At 45.1% G+C, this 23863-nt stretch overlaps 1 protein-coding gene across 7 annotated transcripts in view; it reads left to right on the top strand.

The window, feature by feature from the left end:
- The window catches only part of rptor (regulatory associated protein of MTOR, complex 1), a 195466-nt gene that overhangs the window by 121558 nt on the left and 50045 nt on the right, over nucleotides 1-23863 (top strand). For 4 of the 7 annotated variants that reach the window (XM_072384157.1, XM_072384154.1, XM_072384155.1 and 1 more), the window contains exons 13-20: nucleotides 3001-3084; nucleotides 5738-5848; nucleotides 7130-7204; nucleotides 7306-7371; nucleotides 10458-10649; nucleotides 14645-14785; nucleotides 16345-16465; nucleotides 21397-21465. In XM_072384157.1, the coding sequence (XP_072240258.1) occupies nucleotides 3001-3084; nucleotides 5738-5848; nucleotides 7130-7204; nucleotides 7306-7371; nucleotides 10458-10649; nucleotides 14645-14785; nucleotides 16345-16465; nucleotides 21397-21465 (859 nt within the window). The remainder of the gene's footprint in view (nucleotides 1-3000; nucleotides 3085-5737; nucleotides 5849-7129; nucleotides 7205-7305; nucleotides 7372-10457; nucleotides 10650-14644; nucleotides 14786-16344; nucleotides 16466-21396; nucleotides 21466-23863) is intronic. The other 3 variants (XM_072384159.1, XM_072384158.1, XM_072384156.1) reach the window with 1 other exon arrangement.

The following is a 23863-nucleotide window of genomic DNA, read 5'->3' as shown; positions in this document are numbered from 1 at the left end:
TGTTTGTGCACCGGCTACCAAACATGCACTGCTGCAGTGCAGCTCCTTGAATTCAGTTCAGCTGAATCAAGATTTGCCTTTAAGTGATGGATAAAGCCATCAGTGTTGCATAGAAGGGGTTTCATTTTCCATTATGCAGCAATAGCAACTTGATTAAATCCACAAATCACCTTCCACGGGTCCAGCAGCAGCAGCCTGGAATGTAAGTGCTACAGTTGTACTCTCCACATTCAGACCTCTTACTGCTTCTCCTCCCTCCAAGGCTTAATTTATTATTATTTATTACACAAGTCGGGCTTTCTTCAGCTCTGCCACAGGAGTGGTGTGAAAGCCCTTCCTGCAAGTGCATTTTCAGGCTAACTTTCTTTATTACAGCACCTACAGCCAAACCTGTGACAGGAACAGCGGCCGCTGTGCTCGTAGCGGTGTTAAATTTGTTGCCTCACACCTCTAACACCATCTTCCCGCGGGGTTGTACAGCCGTGGCGTCGTATTCTATCACAGCGCTGCAGCAGCATGAAGCTGAATGGTAATTTTCTGCCGACTCAGCAGACCGCGAGCGGCAACACATCCATACAGCAGTTCTGTCGGGAACCGTTAAAAGCCGAGGAAAAGGCAGAGCGATTGGGGGGGGGGGCTGCATGGTGTTAATTCTGCACAACAGAGAAGAAGAAGCAACTTTATGCAGCCTCACTCTGTGAGGGCAAAGTAATCTGAAGGGTACTTCGAGTCCCCGAAGTGGCACATGCACAGAAAACGGGTTTTGAACACAGTCAGGCGCACGGTTGCATAAGAATGAAGATGGAGGTGTATTCTTAGAGGATTTATGATTTATAATCTGGCTCCGTTTGAAAGATGTAAAGACTGACAAGAAATGGGCAATGCGGAGTAATCCATCAATAATGCTCTTTAATGAAAGGAGCGGAGGGAGAGAGATGCTGTGCAGCGTTGTCCTGGCAACCGTTTCATCCAGAAGGGATCAACGCGTCGGGAAGAAAGATTACGTCTCCCGAGTTGTGACGTCACAGCAAGAGAAAATCATTCATATCCAGGCATTTGTGTTCATTCATGCATCGTCATGGTGATAAAAGCACGAATGTTCCTCATTTCTTTGTGTATTTACAGAAAAAGATGCTGGGATTTATTAAAACATGGAGGATATCGTTCACCTTTATCGTCCAACTCAGCCTGAACCCTCTGAGACGAGCTTTCTGTCATTTCTTTAAGGAGTCTTCAGGAATAGTTCTCCAGGCTTCTTGAAGGACATCCCAAAGCTCTTCTTTGGATGTCGGCTGCCTTTTGTTCCGTTCTCTGTCAGATGATCCCACACTGCTTCAATAATGTTGAGGTCCGGGCTCTGGGGAGGATTCATCCCTCCATAAGACCTGTTGCCACTGATTTTCAGTCCACTTCTTGTGTCATTTGGCATAGCTCAGCCTTTTCTCCCTGTTTCCCTTCCTTAAGAATGGCTTCTTGACAGCCACCCTTCCATGGAGACCATTTCTGATGAGGCTTGGGCCAACAGTAGATGGATCAGCTGAAGGTCCAGATGCATCTCTCAGGTCCTGTCAGGTCACAGCTGGATTTTTTCCTCTTTCTTAAGGACATCACTTTCAGATCCTGTTCATCTGCTGTAGATAGTTTTTTAGGCCTGACACTTCTTCTTTTGTCCTCCACTTGTCCAGTTTCCTCAAATGTTTTAAGGACACACTGCACACCATGCTGAGATATGCCAAGTTTTCAGCTAATAGCTCTTTGGGAATCACCTTGTTGCTGCAGAAATCCTATTTTCTGTCTGTCAAACTGTGTTTTCTTTGCTGTTTTTCATAGATGCAGCTAAAGAAATGGGAACAAATGATGTGTCTTTGTGACAAAGTGCCTAAAGATCCAATTTAAAATGGCTTCTTTGCTAAGTTGTCTGTTCTGTGTCGACACAACACTGGTTCATCCCTTGAGTTTGGAGCCTTTTTAATGTTTAAATGATTCATAAGTCAGAGTTAAGTATCTTAAGAAACAATTAAACAAACCCATTTCTGAACTGGAGCAGCCATTGTCCAAAGAAAAGCTTTGAAAGACCTCCAGAGAGTCTGAAGAACTGTTGGTGACTTTAAATATAAAGTTTCTGCGCTGCGTTGCATTCACTTGCTCAACGACCAGTTCATCAAACCTAATCTCAGCTTAGCGTGATGGTGCGTGTTGCTGTTCATGCTCACTCTGATGGAAGGGAGATGGAGGCTGAATTGTTTGCTGCAGTATTGATCTTGGATTCTATTTCCTTGCCTCCCGTGACTGAATGTTTCTTCATTCAATCTGAATAATGCACATAAAGAATATTCATTCTGGCGTTTTTGCATGTTTTTCTTGCCCTGTGGCTTTCCTGCACACCTCCATCATGCACACACACACACACACACACACAGCCATGTTCCCACGCTCCTCGGTGGAGTCGGAGGCAGCCACGGGCCGGTGATCCCCAGCCTCCTCCTGTTTCTGTGGTCACGCTCACAGGTCCAGGTCTCCCAGGATCCTGTAGGTGTGTGTGTTTGAGCTCGAGCTCCTCCATATGCTCGTTCCCACACACTGTGGAGGTCCGGCGTCCTGCCTCCAGCTGACTCCGCCCACACATGCACGCACGCCTACATTTTTAGCAGCTACCACACGCATCCTAAAAATAGCCTTTGTTGGTTTCCAGTGGGTTTGAACGTTGCTTTACATGTAAGTGAATCCGCACACTCGCAGGTAGCGTCCCATGCTAACAATTCACGATGATTCCAAACCAAATGGCAGCCAAGAGGACGCGCCCAGCCGCCCACACGTGCACGCACACACATATCAGCATGCTGGCGTGTTAGCAGCAGCAGTGGGGGGAGCGCCACCTGTTTCCCTGCACCCACCAGCCTCTCTGCCATCTCCCCCGCTGTCCTTCCTCTTCCTTTAATCCCAGGCTTCCTCTTGCTTTGGAGGCAGCTCGGTTGACCTTTGACCTCCTCTGTCTCTCAGGTTCTCCTCAGTCAGGTGCACCGGCTGCGGGCTCTGGACCTGCTCGGAGGCTTTCTGGATTTGGGACCCTGGGCCGTCAGTCTGGTGAGGATTGGAGAGATTTATTTCTAAAAGCCACTGAAGTGTTAGAACTGTCCCTGTTTTCGTTGGACCTACTTTTTATCAAATAAATGAGCACAGACGGTCTGGATTATGAGTTATAGATCATAGATTTTCATTCTTTCTCGTCTTTTTTCTCAGACCATGTTTAAAACTGGTCATTTCACATGATTTACAGTCACATTTATTTAATTTACACTCATATCTAACTCCATTTAATGATGGGGAATGCAATAATCCTCTGCTGATTTGGCTCTGTCGTGTATCCAAGACATTTGTAACAACATCCACTTTGAATTCTCTGAAAACATGAACTTAAAGTGGAAAAACAAGCCGTGTGTTTGACCATAAGTGAGATCACGCTTACTGCAGCAAGCTGCCGCTTTTTCCTCAGCTGAGGAAGAAATAAATTATTATGTAAACGGGAAACAATCTGTTTTATTTTGTCTGCTCTTACTTAAAAACATCTTTACTTTCAGTCTTTCTAAAGAACAGCAGATGATAATCTCCCTTCTCTGAGACTTCAGTTCATTAGAAGCTGTATTCCAGCAGTAGTTCAGTTGTTTTGCCTTAAACTTTATCAGAAGAAAGCGCTCGCTTGGACTTGAGCTGTTTAACAGGTAATTAAAATGCTGCCAGCTTGTTATAATGTACCAAACAAGATGGTTTTAGTGTCTAAATCAAAGTCCTTTCTGTATTCTGAGCCAGGAAGTCACAAAAGTCCCGTTGCAGCGTAATGGCATCCACTGAAAAATCCCTTTTACATGCCTGCTTTGTGCTTCTCATTTAAAAGGATCCCCACAGCTGCAGATACCAACATTAGATGTCTTTAATTTGCTCTGTTGGACCGAGCATCGTCGCTTGCATCCAGAAATCAATCATTTTTCATTTAGCAGCAGTTTAATTTGGGATAATTCAGTCATGGTTCTAATTTTGCTTTGATTAAAAGAACGAAAGGGAAATTTCTCCATGAGAGAAGGCAAATATTAAAGTTTTCATCTCTGGGGTTTATAAGTCCGTATCATTCGAATGACAATAAGTCTGAATTCTTGCTGTTCTACCGCAGTTAAAGGAACCGTGGGTTTGATCCAGTTCCTCACACTTTACGAACCTTATGAACGGGTCAAATTAAAGGGGAACTCCGGTATTTTTAAACCTAGACCTTATTTCCTTCAGAAGATATTTAGATAACTGGAGATCCATATAACGGAGTGAACGGGGCTTAGAGGATGCAGCCTCTAAATAAGGCATTATCTGTCTTTATTTCACCAATACTTTAAGAAGAATGAATGAATGAACGTGTGCTATAGCTCTGTTAGCTCATAGCTGCTGTTATGTGGCTACTTGCAGCTACAGGAGAGCTAACGGAGGGATTTCTACACAGGCACTCTACTGGGACCACTTCATCCACACGCCCCCCTGCAGCACAGTTTATTTACTCCGTGCTCTGTGACAGTCGGCTAACTTCACACAGAGTTTGCTGCTGATAGTTTGGTGAAACATGGCAGGATATTTATCAGATTTTGACAACGTGAACGACGGCTTTGAGTAAGATGGACGTTCTTACCGGAGTGAATGAGCTGTGCTCCACGTTCATTATATATAGCACACGTTCATTCATTCATTCTTCTTAAAGTATTGGTGAAATAAAGACAGATAATGCCTTATTTAGAGGCTGCATCCTCTAAGCCCCGTTCACTCCGTTATATGGATCTCCAGTTATCTAAATACCGACTTTCACCAAACTGTTCTCGGTGAGCAGATGAACGTATTTCATGCCAGAAATAAGGTCCAGGTTTAAAAATCCTTGTGTCCCACATGATACTGCTGTAAACTATGGAGGAGTAAAAGTACCAAAATTAAATAAATATATACATCATTAAATAATTACTTAAATGTGTCATTAATTCATTAAAATACCAATTAATTTTCTGTAAAAAAACATTTAATTGGTCATTTCATGGTCCATTCATTTTATCTGTCAAACTCACCCATCAAAGTCAGCGGGCGGATTCCTGACAGCTGATTGGTTACATCAAGCCAAGCCAAATCGATTCCAGATAATGGATTGATGCAGAGCTGGTGAACACATTCCTGTACACTGGGTGGCGCTATTCACCTCTATCAAACAAAACTTTATGTGCAACCACTAAAACCCAAAGCCCTGCGAGCCCCGATGTGGAGACAGAGTGCGAGGTGCAGGACTTCGTTGTTGGAAAGTTTGGAAAAAAGTCCAACAGCTTCAATAAAATCCTCCGCTTTATTTGCCACATGCTCTGGGTCAGAAGCTCCTGTTTCCACATCCTCTTCTTGTTCTAAAATGTCTTTCACCAACTCCCGAGGAGGTTCATAAAGGTCTCTCCAGGCTTCAGACCAAAGCAATGGATTAGCCCCGCCCACTGACTTTGATGACCGAGTTTGACAGATTAAATGAATGGACCATGAAATAATTAATTAGATTGTGAAATAATTATTCATGTTTTTGCATAAAATTAATTGGTATGTTAATGTTTTAATGATGCATTTAAATTATGATTTAATTATGTGTTTATTTGTTTAATTTTGGCACTTTTACTCTTTTTTTTTACACATTTACATAGTAAACGCCTGTGCGCTGCGTGTCTTTGTGTGTTTCCAGGCCTTATCTGTGGGGATCTTCCCTTATGTGTTGAAGCTGCTGCAGAGTTCAGCCCGAGAGCTGCGACCGCTGCTGGTTTTCATCTGGGCTAAAATCCTGGCTGTGGACAGCGTGAGTAAACTCGGCTCAGATTCATTGAGACACAAAGTGCTTCACACAAAAACACCCACACAGATGCAAGTCTTTGCGTGTTCTCATCAGACATTATTACAAACAGAAGTTTGATTTAAACAGAATCACCACCAGAGTTTTACAAATGAATTAAAGCGCATGAAAAGGCAGAGATTTACATCTGAAATTAGCTCATTTTTCCTTTTTTATGCTCAGATCTTGCTGCAATATCGCTGATGTCTGGCAGCATTATGCTTTCGTTACATTTTTTATTTCTTTAATGTTTAAATTGGGCGTAATCTCATCTACTTCCAGTTGCTTGGAGAGCAAAAATCCAGCAACGCATGCAGGATGCGTAGAGAACAAGTTTATGAACAAGCTTGTGGTCTTCATCAGTATCATCATAAAACATCCAGCCAGCATTTAAATGGAGCAAGTGCAAAACAAGCCTACAAATAAAATACAGCTGCACAGATGCATGAACCAGTGGGCTCTCAGAGGGGTGAGTTAGATGGGTTTAAACCAGCTGCCCCCCCAGGTTTGAATGGGAAAAGTTCTGCCCTGATGTGCATCCTTTGGACAGTCTGATGTGGAACTGGGGCGTGCCCTGATCCATCAATCGGAGCCGATTGGGCTCCACAGGAGGGGGCAGCCTCCTTAGGTCCTGTTTCTGCAGTAAACGTTACAGATTACAGATGTTAAAAAGCCACCGACACCTGCTCACGTCTGACTTTCAGACTCTGCGGTTTCTGCAGAGGATGCTGCAGGCAGTGGCTACTTTTCTTATTATAAAATGCACATTCAGCCACTGTGACATCCAACATGGAGGCTGTGAAACTGACAGCAACAGGAGAGCTGGTGGCTCACTCTCAGTCCTGGTGTTTGGGTCCAGTCAGAGAATAACAAAGCAGACTATTTATCTGTGAAAGCTGGTGGTCCAACACAGTCTGTAGGGGGAAGTGTAATGTCACCCCTACATGTTGTCATAGCCCACAGGCTTTTCCCCTGGGAGGAGGAGCACTGAGGGCCGAACATGCTGTCAGAGGATTTAATCGGCTTATTTTAGGACAAAATATGTAACTTTTGGTACTAAAACTTCGTAACTCATGTGATCTTTTGGTTTCCACATGTTTCTTTTTTATTCTCACGGCTCCTCCTTCAGGTTTAATGACATCATTTCGTAACTATGTGTCCGTCATTGGAGAAACGAACAAGTATATCCTCTAATAACCTCCTTCATATGTTAAATGAATGAAGAGTGAACCTTCTCTGTTCCTGCAGTCATGTCAAGCTGACCTGGTGAAAGACAACGGACACAAGTACTTTCTGTCTGTGCTGGCCGACAACTACATGCCGGTGAGTGTCGTCATTAAGACGATTATTACCTCACCTCTGGGGTGTTTGAAGAGAGAAGCCGTGTTAAAGTCTAAAGCGGGAACGTGTTTTCTCTCTTCCAGGCTGAGCATCGGACCATGGCCGTCTTCATATTAGCCGTTATCGTCAACAGCTACAACACAGGACAGGTACGAACATTCCTCAGAGGACGTTTGGTTCAAGGCGAGCCGTCGGTTCTGTTCAACACTGGTTATGTGTTTATGTTTCTGTATTTATCAGACGCTTTTATCCAAAGCGACTTACAAATGAAGATATAACAGCTCTATAAAGCTAACAATAAGCTACATAGAAGGAACCCAGGAGTCCGACTCTGTCAGAGGGGACAGAGTAGAGATAGGGTGCAGGCATAGAAGGAAGTGCAGAAAGATAAAGTGCAGAGATAGAGGGGGGAGGGAAGTACAAGGTAAGTGCTGGGATAGGAGATGCTCTCTGAAGAGCTGGGTTTTCAGGAGCTTCTTGAAGATAGACAGGGACGCCCCTGTTCTGGTAGCGCTCGGTAGGTCATTCCACCATCGTGGGACGACACATGAACAGAGTTTGGATTGTCTCAGTTTTGGATTGTGGTGTAGGAGCTGCTAGACGACAATCCTGGGACCAACGGAGGGACCCAGTTGGGACAGAAGCCTTTGCAAGAGCATCCAAGTAGATGGAGCCGTTCCATTAAGCTCTTTGTAGCTAACATCAGGGACTTGAACCTGATGCGGGCGGCTAATGGCAGCCAGTGGAGTTTGCCACGAACAGTCACCTCTGCGGTCTCCATTTCCGACCGAGCCACCTTCTTATATCACCTCAGCCTGCTTCCTGCCTCCTGTGCACGATCCCAGGAGCCTTTTGTGTCCAACACTCATCAAACCTCCACCAGTGTGATGCAGGGCTGGTGCAGCTCTTTGCTTCTTCTCCCCTGCTGTTTTTATTTATCCGTCTCGTGGTGGTTGTTGTTCGACTTATTCAATTCTCCACTTATATGCTTCTCTGTGACATTACAGCATATAAATGTGACAAATCAGAAAAGCTGTATGTGCTGTCAGGCTCAGAAACAGCCATATTTCTTCCACTGAGAGCTCCTACCTCTCCCACAGGTTTGTGTAAATAATAGATGATCTTCAGCATTACAGAGAGACGCACTGCCTGCTTCACGTCTCCATTATTTATCCCTCTTACTTTCAACAACAGCACTCATTACTGCAGCGAACACGCCACGGAGCTCTGCCTCCTTAATATTCCAGCTGTCTGAGTTCAGCTGAGAGGTTCGATCAGAGCCGAGGGGATGACGCATTGAGAAATGACAGCGGCTTTTTGTTATGATGTCTTAATTTCTCAGAAGTGACGGAGGATTCTCTGCATTCACATTGTTGTTGTTTGCGAGGTGTCAAAGGCTTTGTATTCCCGAGGTCCCTCCTGAGCAGGTGCCTCAACAAAGAGCCGAACACGACAGACATAATTGTCACGTTGTCTCAGGAATGCCTCATTCACTAAAAATTTTAATTACTTTGCCATAGATGGCTTCATTTACATTCATTTTCTCTTAGATTTGAGTTTTTCTGAGATATAAAGTAGTCACTCACCCATCCAGATGATTAAATCCAGGTGTTTTAATCACTTCCACGGCCTCAGGTGTATAAATCCAAGCACCTCGGCGTGCAGACTGCTTCTAGAAACATCTGTGAAAGAATGGGCCGCTCCCAGGAGCTCAGTGGATCCCAGCGTGACAGGATGCCACCTGAGCAACAAGTCCAGTCGGGAAATTTACTCGCTGCTAAATATTCCAGAGTCAGCTGTCAGTGGAACGACTGGAACTCAGCTGGCAGGCAACATTAAATGACAGAGCGGGGTCAGAGGTCGCCAACTTTCTGCAGAGTCGATCGCTGCAGACCTCCAAACTTCATGTGGCCTTCAGATCAGCTCAAGAACAGAGCGTAGAGAGCTTTATGGAATGGGTTTCCATGGTAACTGCATCCAAGCCACACATCACCAGGTGCAACGCAAAGTGTCGGATGCAGTGGTGTAAACTGGACTCTCGAGCAGTGGAGACGCGTTCTCTGGAGGGACCAATCACGTTTCTCCATCTGGCAACCTGATGGAGGAGTCTGGGTTTGGCGGTTGCCAGGGGAACGGTACTTGTCTGACTGCATTGTGCCAAGTGCAAAGTTAGGTGGAGGCGGGATTATGGTGTGGGGTTGTTCTTCAGATCATCCGTCTGCGGCTCAGAGTTTTCTCACATCAATTGTTTCCTTACCGGGGGCTCACACCAAAAGCGTTGTGAGCGACCACAGCCGCTCACAACCCGCCGCTTGTACTTCTTCTGCCGCCGGAAGCGGCCAGAGAAGCGGCTAAAGGGGCGGGGCTTATATGTATAGCAACTAGCATATATATATATATATATAATGATCCATCCATACATCGGTTCCCTCTTTCACCATGGATCGTACTCTGGGCAGCATTCTTTGTGTTTCTTTGTGTTTGCGCTCTGCTGTTTTCCGCCATTTTCCTCTTTTTTCCACCTTTTTTCCACCTTTTTTTCGCCTTATTTTTTCGCCTTTTTTCCGCCTTCGGAATCCAGATCGGCCCTAATTGGCTGTCGTCGCTTCGTGTCACTGCTCATTTGCATAAAGTTGAGCCTTTCTCAACTCTTGAAGCTCACGACGCTGACGAAGCTCACGAAGCCCGCAACGCGTCGCTCACAACGCCAGCTTACATTGAAAATAAATGGCAGCTGGCGGCTCACGACGCTTTTGGTGTGAACCCCCGGTTATAGTAACGGATTCCAGACGTTTCCAGTGTTAACGTTCATGATGTTTTCTTTGTGTCACAGAACAAGTCGTTGTTCAACCGTGAGTTTATCAGCCTGCACTTTGTGCTCCTTACAGTCTTCCTGGAAGCAGCCTTTGGGTAGCTCATGAAGAAGAAAAACGTTCGGTTTTATTGCTCTTTGAAGGGAAAATAAATCTGTGTCAGGGGACGTTTTCAAAAGCAAAACCTAGAACTTAAATTCAGTACTTAAATAAATTCAGTACTTAAATTGAGCCAGACTTTGACAGATCAACAAGCTTTTGTTAGCAGAAACATTTAGCTCAGGCCTGAATGCTTGAAGAAGGAAGTTCTTCTTCTGCAAACCTTTGATCTCTTTGTCCGTCTCTCAGCTCAGTAAGTGGGGATTCGTGAGCTAATGAGGTATAAGTCTGAAACCTCTGCTTCACCCCTCTGTCTCCACCAGGAAGCCTGTCTGCAGGGCAACCTGATCGCCAACTGCCTGGAGCAGCTCTCGGACCCCCACCCCCTGCTCCGACAGTGGGTTGCCATCTGCCTGGGCCGCATCTGGCAGAACTTCGACCCGGCCCGCTGGTGTGGAGTTCGAGACAGCGCCCACGAGAAGCTGTACACGCTGCTGTCGGACCCCATCCCCGAGGTGAGGAGTCGGTACCACAGCATGTGAGCAGATGCAGTCTGTTGAGCTCAAGAAGCCGTCTTTCCTGAAAAGACTCTCCCTCCTCTCCGCTGGAGGTTGATCTGTGTGAGACGTCTTTTTGTTGTGCCCAAACAGATTAGATTTAAACTTGATGTCTGTAAAAGTTGCACATTTCACTGAATTAGGTTGCCATCACCCCACCGATGTGGCTACTTTCAGATCTGAAACATCGCAGCTTCCTCTTTCCAAACTACCCTCCATCCCTCCCAACAAACCCTGGGTGGATTGTGAGCATCTTCTGTCTTTTGACGAGTGTTTTATGACTAAAGCAAAAGCTGTGTGGGAGCAGGAGCTGGGTGGAGATTTTACAGAGGAAGGGTGGAAAGCAGCTTGTTATAAGACGAACATATCAGCTATTTCTGTGCTCGACTTACAGTTCAAAGTTCTTCATCGACTTCGTTTTTTCCAAAGCCCGACAGTCTAAAATATATCCAGAAGAAGGAGGCAGAATTCAGGCTTGTTATGAAATGTTTCAGGCTGTTTCATTTCAGCCTGTTCACTTCTAAGCAGCTTTTATTTATTCCTCAGCATAGAACGGTCCTCATCTTCAGCGATAATCTGTTAGATCTGAACTGGGAAAGATCCTGTTCGCATAATTGGCGTGTGAGGCTGTCTGTTAAACCTGTTTTCATCAGTAAAGCCGGGGTCAAACTACAAGACTTTAAGCCAGATTCTCCCTCTCACAGGGAGGTGGAAGACAAATGACCAAGATCTGAGGCAGATCTTTAGGTTGATCAGCAGTCACTAATCAATAAGTGTGATTTATGGACACATCACAGAATCCGAATCCAAATATTTTAGCATACGAGCTACTTTAGAGTCATCAGTTAGTTCAGTGCTGATGAGTCAGCATTAACGAGCTGTTACAGCCAATGTGAGAGGACATGCATGATGGAGAGAGTGACCAAAGTAGGGTCTGCTTGGACATTAGAAACTTCTCCTCGCATGCACTCGATAGAAGGCATGCAGAAAAACTGTCAGAGCAGAAGAAATAAAGCCAAACAAGCCGATAAAAGGCCAGAAAACGTGTTTACAGAAGGAGAGGAGAAGTTAAAACATGCAGACAGATACCTGCAGCAGGCATCTAATGCATGCAGACAGATACCTGCAGCAGGCATCTAATGCATGCAGACAGATACATGCAGCAGGCATCTAATGCATGCAGACAGATACCTGCAGCAGGCATCTAATGCATGCAGACAGATGCATGCAGCAGGCATCTAATGCATGCAGACAGATACCTACAGCAGGCATCTAATGCATGCAGACAGATACCTGCAGCAGGCATCTAATGCATGCAGACAGATGCATGCAGCAGGCATCTAATGCATGCAGACAGATACCTACAGCAGGCATCTAATGCATGCAGACAGATACCTGCAGCAGGCATCTAATGCATGCAGACAGGTACCTGCAGCAGGCATCTAATGCATGCAGACAGATACCTGCAGCAGGCATCTAATGCATGCAGACAGATACCTGCAGCAGGCATCTAATGCATGCAGACAGATACCTGCAGCAGGCATCTAATGCATGCAGACAGATACCTGCAGCAGGCATCTAATGCATGCAGACAGATACCTGCAGCAGGCATCTAATGCATGCAGACAGATACCTGCAGCAGGCATCTAATGCATGCAGACAGGTACCTGCAGCAGGCATCTAATGCATGCAGACAGGTACCTGCAGCAGGCATCTAATGCATGCAGACAGATACCTGCAGCAGGCATCTAATGCATGCAGACAGGTACCTGCAGCAGGCATCTAATGCATGCAGACAGATACCTGCAGCAGGCATCTAATGCATGCAGACAGAAAATATCCCTAAACACTGTAAAGTAGAAGCTCAACTTTTAACGTTTTAGTGCAACAACTAAATTAAACTGCTGCGCTGACCTGTTTTTTTTATTTATTTATTCTTAAGATTACATCTAATTCATTGTAAGAACAAGTTTTCAACACAGTTTTGGTCCTTTTTCACGAATTTACTGCTGAAATTTAACACGTTGGCCCACACAGGAACGGTGAGAACATGCAGGATCTTCAAAGAAAGGCCTCATCTGGGGTTTAAACCAGCAACCAGTCTATCTTCCATGAATCCCAGCTCTTCAGAGAGCATCTCCCACCCTGTACTTCCCTCTGTACCTGGACCCTGTCGCCTCTGACAGAGTCTGACCTGTGGTTTCCTTCTACGTAGCTTAATGTTAGCTGTAATGTTTTGTCCTTGTAAGTCGCTTTGGATAAAAGCGTCTGCTGAATGCATGAATATGAGTAAAATCAGAACTAAAGACTTCACAAAACACAGAAACACGACATGTTTCCTTCGGCTGTTAAAGCCGCATTAAGGTTAAATAATTATAAAGATTAGCATCCTTTGTACTCAATATTAAAGCTGAAATGTTGGGAATCAAATTAAACTTTCAGTTTAAAGCAGAAAGGCAGAATAACTTTCCATTAACTGTCGATATTTAAAGATTAAAGTCGAACTTTTGAGATTAAATCCAGTGGGGATGTGATGAAGACACAATGTGGGAAGTGAGCTTTAAAAGTTCACACTTTATTCTCGTTTTCATCCGCGTTTTCAGGGTTTTCACTCAGGATTTCATTAGAAATCTGCAGCTTTTGTTTGGTTGAAGACCAGAGCTGAGCTGAACAGCCACAGATGCATTTACAGATGAATTTGTGTGATTTTAACGAGATGTTCTCACGTTGCTTTGCCTTTGTTGTGAGGACATTAATCACTTTACACAGACACCAGGAACATGATTTAAATCAGGAGAGACGGGGTTCGGGAGCATCTCTGCTAAATAAATGATTTGTCTGTGTTGTCCCAGAGCATCACGGAGATTAGTGAAGAAAATGCGATCGGCATGAGACTTTAAATAGATTTAAATCAAAGGTTTGACGGGACAAAACCAAAATGGCACCTTGATTTTCATAGGTTGGAAATCACTGAGACACAAAATGACGTGTGAGACTTTGACAAAACCATTGAAGTTGCACTAAAAGGTGTTTAGATTACTTCTGTTACCTCCTTTAAACATTTCAGATGAATATGAGGTAGTTTTTTTGTTAAAAGACAAGCCTTCTTGTTGAGTTTTGTTTCAGTAAATTCAGATTTTCCCTCCTTCTAGGCTAAAAAACCACATATATGATTAAAAAAAACCTCCAAAACAGCAGGACAGCAACAGCCTTTGTAATTCTTTCCGGCATCAAACAGACCTTTGGTCAACATCGATGAGGATAAAACACGTCATATTTAGTTAATTTAGTCAAAAAACAGGTTTGTACCTTGTTATTTAATTATTTTCTATCCACATTTGTCAACGATGGACTAAAAAAAGGTTCTTAAACCATAGAAGTCGTGGGGCTTGCCACACAGAAACACTTTGAAGTTTCATATTAAATCATATCAATAAGATTTATCCATTTAAATCTGAATTATTGTCATTGGACTGAATTTTACTGCCGTTTACGGTGTTCCTTAAAGAGAAATGTTTGAATATGTTTTGAGATCCTCGTGAAGGCGTTTTATTCCAGGTTTTAAAGAGCTTCTGCTGAACATTTTACCTGGAGAGGATCATTAAAGTCCCATCTTTGTTCTTTTCCTCGTCTCTGACGCTGCACCCCAGGATCGAGGAGCAGTGCATCCTGATTCAGGTTTAAGAAACCGGTCCCTGCTGGCAGGTTCTCTTCGTTTAGACTTTGGTTTAATATCCGCTGAAGTGAGAAGAGCCGGTAATGAGTTAGTGGCAGTAATCACAGCCTGTAGAGGCTCGTAGACGATCTCTGATGCTGTGAGAGGAAACTCAGCTATAATACCTTATAATAACCTTATTCCACGGGTCTCATTACACATTCAAATGTTTCTGAATGAGTTTGGCAAACGAAGAGCTGCAGGAGGGGCTAAGGGTCTGATGTTTGTGCCGCTGCAGGTGAGGTGTGCCGCGGTCTTTGCTTTGGGGACCTTCGTTGGAAACTCTGCTGAGAGGACGGACCACTCCACCACCATCGACCACAACGTGGCCATGATGTTGGCGCAGCTCATCAACGACGGAAGCCCCGTGGTCCGAAAGGTCTCTGACGCATGCAAACACTCATAAGAGTCAGTTCAGGGGATAAATGAATCTCCCCTGCAGCAGAAAGCAGTCCAAGCTAACAGCTGCTCAGGTCTACCTCAGCACTTTGAGCTGAGGATCACCTTAACATTCGACTGTCTTTCGTCACCTAAAATGAATCAAATCTAAAGGTTTTAAAGCGTTTCCAGCTGAGTGTCTGGGTGTTTCTTCCGCTGCATCTCTTTTACATCAGATGTTGGACTCCTGCACTGTACTGACTCTTTGAGTCCTTCAGGAGTCACGTCGGACTCTTTGGATCCTTCACTGCTGAGCTTCACTCTGTCAAAGACTTAAAACATTTTATGTGTCTCATACTTGATTTTTCTTTGGATTCAGAACCAACGGATACGTTGGGAGTAACACTTTCAGATGGATAAAGTCTTGAGTAGCTGTTGGTTTAGCTCTCATATCAGAATTCCTCCTTAAATGTCCAAACTGAGAGCACTCTGACTGCTGATCACATCACTTATATCCCTCTAAGGGCCACAATGTGCATCCAGTGCAGCTTCCAAACACCCCGTCACTCACCAGAAGGAAAGAAATCGAACATTTAGGATCATCTGACACCATCAGGACAGAAAGGTTTCATCCTAGGGTGAAAATAGTTACTGTACACTGATTAGCAGTGACCCCTCAAACCATAACAAAGCCACCAGATCCCCACACTATAAGGGCGAAGCATCAAGTTTATCCTTTAGTTTGTCACCTGTTTGTACTTCATCAGTTCTGTTCAGTGTAGCTTTTGTACCAGAGATTATTGGATTCAGATGGAAGAAATCATTTAACTGTATCAGGCTGCTGCTTGACCAACTTTAAAGATGTACTTTCATTTCTGGTTTTAAGTGCAGAGCTGCAGAAAGAAGGAATTAAGCATTAAAAACCACACTTGAAGTGCAACATCCACAGATCAAGCAAACAAGACACAATCGGTGATTTCAGACGTTCAGAAGCACTCTCGGATGTATTTTTAACCGGAGTGGAACTGTTTCCTAGGCTCTGAGTCTGAAGTTAAGCTAATTACCTCCCAGTTGGCACAGTGTGTTTTCAGCACTTGGCACGAGAGAGGTTGCAGTGTTCTTATTCCAGTCATAACAATAAAACAAATGCTATTTCTCAAAATGTTTAGCTGCAAATAAATCAACCTCGAGAGGCTTTGAGAAACACTAAAAGGGTTGTAAAGTGGGCTGAGACGGAGGGTGGAAGGTGTGGGGTTACAGGGATTGTGGGCTGGAAACCTTTAGTGATTTAGTTTGAATATAAACGCTGATCCTTACAAGATGTAACGTCATCTTTATTCAGTAAACTACAGACCTGGAACAGCGAATATTATCAGGAAATCTGAGAGAATCTTGTGTATCTACATGAGAAAGAGTAGAATAAGTCGGCCACAATACCAGATGCATTGAGGTGAATATTGTCTGAAATTGTCCTTTAATTTCCTTATTTAGTATAATGCAGAATTGATTGGCTTTAAATCATCGTGGTGTGGGGCGTTTTTCTGTGTGGACCTTTCACAGGAGCTGGTGGTAGCGCTGAGTCACCTGGTGGTCCAGTACGAGAGCAACTTCTGCACAGTTGCCCTCCAGTTTATCGAAGAAGAGAAGAACTACTCGGCGCCGTCACCCGCCAACACGGCAGGTATGTGCTGAGCGAAACGGGCGCCTTCAAGTCGAGGGATTTTAATTTCCTGAGTTGGGATGATATTTAAAGCATAATTATCTGATCTGTGGGGGGGATCGTTGGATTTTACTCTAACTATGAGCAGCTTTTAGCCACAGCTGCATTTATAAGAGCAGTGGAAGATGGCGGAGACGTGCACGCCGTTGCCATGGTGCATATAGTTGCTCCTCCTTTTGTACGGTCCATTTCGCCATGGTTTTTCCATCAATTTCCATAAAACGGGTTGATTTTCTTTTTTGTAACCCCAAGATGTGAGAAATACCGCCTTAAAACGGCTTTAATGACCAAGCGATCACGACTCTCGTGAGATTCTTCTTGAATCTTTTCCAACTTTGCTGTGTGGCCAGTTAAAATATACAAAGAAACTTCTCCCAATCGGGTCCGAACAGCAAACAGATAACAGAGTTGCATCATCTCCAAGGCTGCAGACGAGCCTAAAAGTGTTAAAAACAACAGGGTCAGAAGGGCGGTTTCGGTGCTGTAACTCCTCACATTCATCCGAGAACGTCTGGAATTGATTTAAAAACTTGTTTCTCTGGAAGAGCAAACAGCCACAGTCACTTCTGCACACAATACTTGTCAAGTACTGTCAGTTACCAGAGGGATTCAGGACGCAGATGCAGGGTCGTGGTTTCAAGATGGTTTTATTATAAACTAAACACAAGACAGATCACGGCACTGCAGGGCGATGTCCCGGCAGCGCAAAAGAAACTGGCTATAAAAACCCTAAGCGCTCTCCTCCGTATCTATGGTGGAGGAGGAGCGCGGCTATGAAAGTTAACAAACATAAAATCTCTCTGAACTGGGAGGGAAACCAAAAGCTATGAAGACTTTAACAAAATTAAGGCACACTCTCAAAATGAGGCGGATTAAAACAAAGGCACTCTTCACAAAAACCGAGGCTCTATGAAACTTTAACTTTAACTAAAAGCTCTCCTTTAACGGAGATGACAGGTAACAACGAAAAATGACTCCTAGAAAATGGAGGAAAAACAAAGCTATGAAACTTACCGTAACAATAAATAACTAAGGCTATGGAAGTAGAATAAATTACAAAGCAAGATGCACTGCAGGAGAGTCGCTTGCTGCAGGCTCGCGGAATCTGTGGGTTCAAGACAAGACAAGGCGGCTGGTAACGAAGCTCAAAGTGAGACATACTGGCGACGAGACAAGGGAAACGCAGACTATATGAACACATGAGGGACCAAGGGGAACAGGTGGAAACACTTTGGGAATCAGGGAAGACAATGAGACGCATGACACGGGAGGAAGGGCAAGATACCTGAAACGAGAGGACAAGATTAGTGAATTTTCAAAATAAAACAGGAAATGACGAGACATGGAACGGAAAATAAACCGTGACAATACTGAGTTATCTTTGAAGCTTCTGATGAAAAAAATGCATCTTTAGAAGGACTAAGAGCAGTTTACCGCATCTGCTGTGACTTCCTCAGATGAAGTAAACATGTTTTCCTCAAGTTGAAGGCAGCTATGCCGTCGCTGAAGTGGAATAAAACCCTCACAGTATGACTGTTCAATATGCCTCAGCATGTTGAAAGTGATACTTACACACCGCTGCTGTGTTTCAGACACCCACTGAGGGCTTGGACCACTTATATTCATTGTAATTTTGTGATAAAACTGTTATAATATAGCCTTATAGGTATAGCCTCTGCACTTTATGTACTGAAGGGTAAAGAATTAGGAGAGTAATCTGAAAAAATGGCTGAATACCACTGATGTAATAGATCCACCAACGTTGCATGTTCCCGTCTTGGCCAGTCGTTACAGATGTTGGCTTGAGCTTTTCCTCCTGAGAGGCTGCTCCACACTTTGTTTAAAAGCAGCGGGATGTCAGGTCCTGACCTTGTTGTGTTCCCAGAGATAACGAAGAATAACAGAGGGCTGGAGTTCAATACAGTTGCCCTCTAATAACTTCTATTACAATCAGACTCAATACTGTTGCCCTCTGATAACTTCTGTTACAATCAGGCTCAATACTGTTGCCCTCCGATAACTTTGTTGCCCTCCGATAACTTCTATTACAATCAGACTCAATACTGTTGCCCTCTGATAACTTCTGTTACAATCAGGCTCAATACTGTTGCCCTCCGATAACTTTGTTGCCCTCCGATAACTTCTATTACAATCAGGCTCAATACTGTTGCCCTCCGATAACTTTGTTGCCCTCCGATAACTTCTATTACAATCAGGCTCAATACTGTTGCCCTCCGATAACTTTGTTGCCCTCCGATAACTTTGTTGCCCTCCGATAACTTTGTTGCCCTCCGATAACTTTGTTGCCCTCCGATAACTTCTATTACAATCAGGCTCAATACTGTTGCCCTCCGATAACTTTGTTGCCCTCCGATAACTTTGTTGCCCTCCGATAACTTTGTTGCCCTCCGATAACTTTGTTGCCCTCCGATAACTTCTATTACAATCAGGCTCAATACTGTTGCCCTCTGATAACTTTGTTGCCCTCTGATAACTTTGTTGCCCTCAGATAACTTCTGTTACAATCAGGCTCAATACTGTTGCCCTCCGATAACTTTGTTGCCCTCCGATAACTTTGTTGCCCTCCGATAACTTTGTTGCCCTCCGATAACTTTGTTGCCCTCCGATAACTTTGTTGCCCTCCGATAACTTCGTTGCCCTCCGATAACTTCTATTACAATCAGGCTCAATACTGTTGCCCTCCGATAACTTTGTTGCCCTCCGATAACTTCTATTACAATCAGGCTCAATACTGTTGCCCTCCGATAACTTCTATTACAATCAGGCTCAATACTGTTGCCCTCCGATAACTTTGTTGCCCTCCGATAACTTCTATTACAATCAGGCTCAATACTGTTGCCCTCCGATAATTTTGTTGCCCTCCGATAACTTCTATTACAATCAGGCTCAATACTGTTGCCCTCCGATAACTTTGTTGCCCTCTGATAACTTTGTTGCCCTCTGATAACTTTGTTGCCCTCCGATAACTTTGTTGCCCTCCGATAACTTTGTTGCCCTCCGATAACTTTGTTGCCCTCCGATAGCTTCTGTTGCCCTCCGATAACTTCTATTGCCCTCCGATAACTTTGTTGCCCTCCAATAACTTTGTTGACCTCTGATAACTTTGTTGCCCTCCGATAACTTTGTTGCCCTCCGATAACTTTGTTGCCCTCCGATAACTTTGTTGCCCTCCGATAACTTCTGTTGCCCTCCGATAACTTTGTTGCCCTCCGATAGCTTTGTTGCCCTCCGATAACTTTGTTGCCCTCCAATAACTTTGTTGCCCTCCGATAACTTTGTTGCCCTCCGATAGCTTTGTTGCCCTCCGATAGCTTTGTTTCCCTCCGATAGCTTTGTTGCCCTCCGATAGCTTTGTTGCCCTCCGATAACTTTGTTGCCCTCCGATAACTCTGTTGCCCTCCGATAACTTTGTTGCCCTCCGATAACTCTGTTGCCCTCCGATAACTTTGTTGCCATCCGATAACTTTGTTGCCCTCCGATAACTTCTGTTGCCCTCCGATAACTTTGTTGCCCTCCGATAACTTCTGTTGCCCTCCGATAACTTTGTTGCCCTCCGATAACTTTGTTGCCCTCCGATAACTTTGTTGCCCTCCGATAACTTCTATTGCCCTCTGATAACTTTGTTGCCCTCCGATAACTTCTATTGCTCTCTGATAACTTTGTTGCCCTCCGATAACTTGGTTGCCCTCCGATAACTTTGTTGCCCTCCGATAACTTGGTTGCCCTCCGATAACTTTGTTGCCCTCCAATAACTCTGTTGCCCTCCGATAACTTTGTTGCCCTCCGATAACTTTGTTGCCCTCCGATAACTTGGTTGCCCTCCGATAACTTTGTTGCCCTCCGATAACTTTGTTGCCCTCCGATAACTTTGTTGCCCTCCGATAACTTCTATTGCCCTCTGATAACTTTGTTGCCCTCCGATAACTTCTATTGCTCTCTGATAACTTTGTTGCCCTCCGATAACTTGGTTGCCCTCCGATAACTTTGTTGCCCTCCGATAACTTGGTTGCCCTCCGATAACTTTGTTGCCCTCCAATAACTCTGTTGCCCTCCGATAACTTTGTTGCCCTCCGATAACTTGGTTGCCCTCCGATAACTCTGTTGCCCTCCGATAACTTTGTTGCCCTCCGATAACTCTGTTGCCCTCCGATAACTTTGTTGCCCTCCGATAACTCTGTTGCCCTCCGATAACTCTGTTGCCCTCCGATAACTTTGTTGCCCTCCGATAACTCTGTTGCCCTCCGATAACTCTGTTGCCCTCCGATAACTCTGTTGCCCTCCGATAACTTTGTTGCCCTCCAATAACTTTGTTGCCCTCTGATAACTTTGTTGCCCTCCGATAACTTTGTTGCCCTCCGATAACTTTGTTGCCCTCCGATAACTTTGTTGCCCTCCGATAACTTCTGTTGCCCTCCGATAACTTCTATTACAATCAGGGTCCACACTGTTGCCCTCCGATAACTTCTGTTGCCCTCCGATAACTTCTATTACAATCAGACTCAATACTGTTGCCCTCCGATAACTTTGCTGCCCTCCGATAACTTTGTTGCCCTCCGATAACTCTGTTGCCCTCCGATAACTTTGTTGCCCTCCGATAACTCTGTTGCCCTCCGATAACTTTGTTGCCCTCCGATAACTTCTATTGCCCTCCGATAACTCTGTTGCCCTCCGATAACTCTGTTGCCCTCCGATAACTTTGTTGCCCTCCGATAACTCTGTTGCCCTCCGATAACTTCTGTTATAATCGGGCTCCACTCAGACGGATCTAAAGTGAGTCGAATGGCACGTTCGGGTGAGGTCGTTGTGGCCTGTGGGATAAAGGTGGAAGTTAAACACATTTTCTTAATCTGTCCTACGTTTATCCATCACAGGCCGTAGACTAAGTTTAAGGAGGATTTCAAGGGATCTAAAGATGGAATTATACTTCTCTGAACATGCAGGTGTGTAGGAGGTTAAGGGGTAAGTTTAAGAGGAAAACCATGTTTACCTTCTGTGTTCGCTTTAATTCTGGTTTCCAACTTGAACCCTGATGGAATCTGAACAAATCAGCTTGATGCAAACTTTATTGGCAGTTTGATTGATTTTCCCTAATTTAAGGTCATAGGTGGAAAAGTTCCTAGATTCACTCAGTTCATTGAGATCGAAAGGACTCGAAGATGCTGCTTTTTAAGGGTCTGTCCCTATGTCTGTCCCTATGTCTGACCCTATGTCTGTCCCTATGTCTGTCCCTATGTCTGTCCCTATGTCTGTCCCTATGTCTGACCCTATGTCTGTCCCTATGTCTGTCCCTATGTCTGTCCCTATGTCTGTCCCTATGTCTGACCCTATGTCTGTCCCTATGTCTGACCCTATGTCTGTCCCTATGTCTGACCCTATGTCTGTCCCTATGTCTGTCCCTATGTCTGTCCCTATGTCTGACCCTATGTCTGACCCTATGTCTGACCCTATGTCTGTCCCTATGTCTGTCCCTATGTCTGTCCCTATGTCTGACCCTATGTCTGTCCCTATGTCTGACCCTATGTCTGTCCCTATGTCTGACCCTATGTCTGACCCTATGTCTGACCCTATGTCTGTCCCTATGTCTGTCCCTATGTCTGTCCCTATGTCTGACCCTATGTCTGTCCCTATGTCTGTCCCTATGTCTGACCCTATGTCTGACCCTATGTCTGTCCCTATGTCTGTCCCTATGTCTGACCCTATGTCTGACCCTATGTCTGTCCCTATGTCTGACCCTATGTCTGTCCCTATGTCTGACCCTATGTCTGTCCCTATGTCTGACCCTATGTCTGTCCCTATGTCTGTCCCTACGTCTGTCCCTACGTCTGACCCTATGTCCCTACGTCTGACCCTACGTCTGTCCCTACGTCTGACCCTATGTCCCTACGTCTGACCCTACGTCTGTCCCTATGTCTGACCCTATGTCTGTCCCTATGTCTGACCCTACGTCTGACCCTACGTCTGACCCTACGTCTGACCCTACGTCTGTCCCTACGTCTGACCCTACGTCTGACCCTACGTCTGTCCCTACGTCTGTCCCTACGTCTGACCCTACGTCTGACCCTACGTCCCTATGTCTGACCCTATGTCTGTCCCTATGTCTGTCCCTATGTCTGTCCCTATGTCTGTCCCTATGTCTGACCCTATGTCTGACCCTATGTCTGACCCTATGTCTGACCCTATGTCTGACCCTATGTCTGACCCGATGTCTGTCCCTACGTCTGACCCTATGTCTGTCCCTATGTCTGACCCTATGTCTGACCCGATGTCTGACCCTACGTCTGTCCCTATGTCTGTCCCTATGTCTGTCCCTATGTCTGACCTTATGTCTGTCCCTATGTCTGTCCCTATGTCTGACCCTATGTCTGTCCCTATGTCTGTCCCTATGTCTGTCCCTATGTCTGTCCCTATGTCTGACCCTATCTCTGACCCTATGTCTGTCCCTATGTCTGTCCCTATGTCTGTCCCTATGTCTGTCCCTATGTCTGACCCTATCTCTGTTCCTATCTCTGTCCCTATCTCTGTCCCTATCTCTGTCCCTATCTCTGTCCCTATCTCTGTCCCTATGTCTGACCCTATGTCTGACCCTATCTCTGACCCCATGTCTGACCCCATGTCTGACCCGATGTCTGACCCGATGTCTGACCCTATGTCTGACCCGATGTCTGTCCCGATGTCTGTCCCGATGTCTGTCCCGATGTCTGTCCCGATGTCTGACCCTACGTCTGACCCCATGTCTGTCCCCATGTCTGTCCCCATGTCTGACCCTATGTCTGACCCTATGTCTGACCCTATGTCTGACCCGATGTCTGTCCCGATGTCTGTCCCGATGTCTGTCCCGATGTCTGTCCCGATGTCTGACCCCATGTCTGTCCCTATGTCTGACCCCATGTCTGACCCTATGTCTGACCCTTTGTCTGACCCTTTGTCTGACCCTATGTCTGACCCTATGTCTGTCCCTATGTCTGACCCTACGTCTGACCCTATCTCTGACCCTATGTCTGACCCTTTGTCTGACCCTATGTCTGACCCTATGTCTGTCCCTATGTCTGACCCTATGTCTGACCCTATGTCTGTCCCTATGTCTGACCCTATGTCTGTCCCTATGTCTGACCCTATGTCTGACCCTATGTCTGTCCCTATGTCTGACCCTATGTCTGTCCCTATGTCTGACCCTACGTCTGACCCTATCTCTGACCCTATGTCTGACCCTTTGTCTGACCCTATGTCTGACCCTATGTCTGTCCCTATGTCTGACCCTATGTCTGACCCTATGTCTGTCCCTATGTCTGACCCTATGTCTGTCCCTATGTCTGTCCCTATGTCTGACCCTATGTCTGA

Source organism: Leuresthes tenuis, unplaced genomic scaffold (genome assembly GCF_036924035.1).
Source record: "Leuresthes tenuis unplaced genomic scaffold, fLeuTen1.0.hap1 SCAF_4, whole genome shotgun sequence".
NCBI lineage: Eukaryota > Metazoa > Chordata > Actinopteri > Atheriniformes > Atherinopsidae > Leuresthes > Leuresthes tenuis.
Note: the sequence above shows the minus strand (reverse complement) of the source record. Positions and strands in the feature narration are given on the sequence as shown.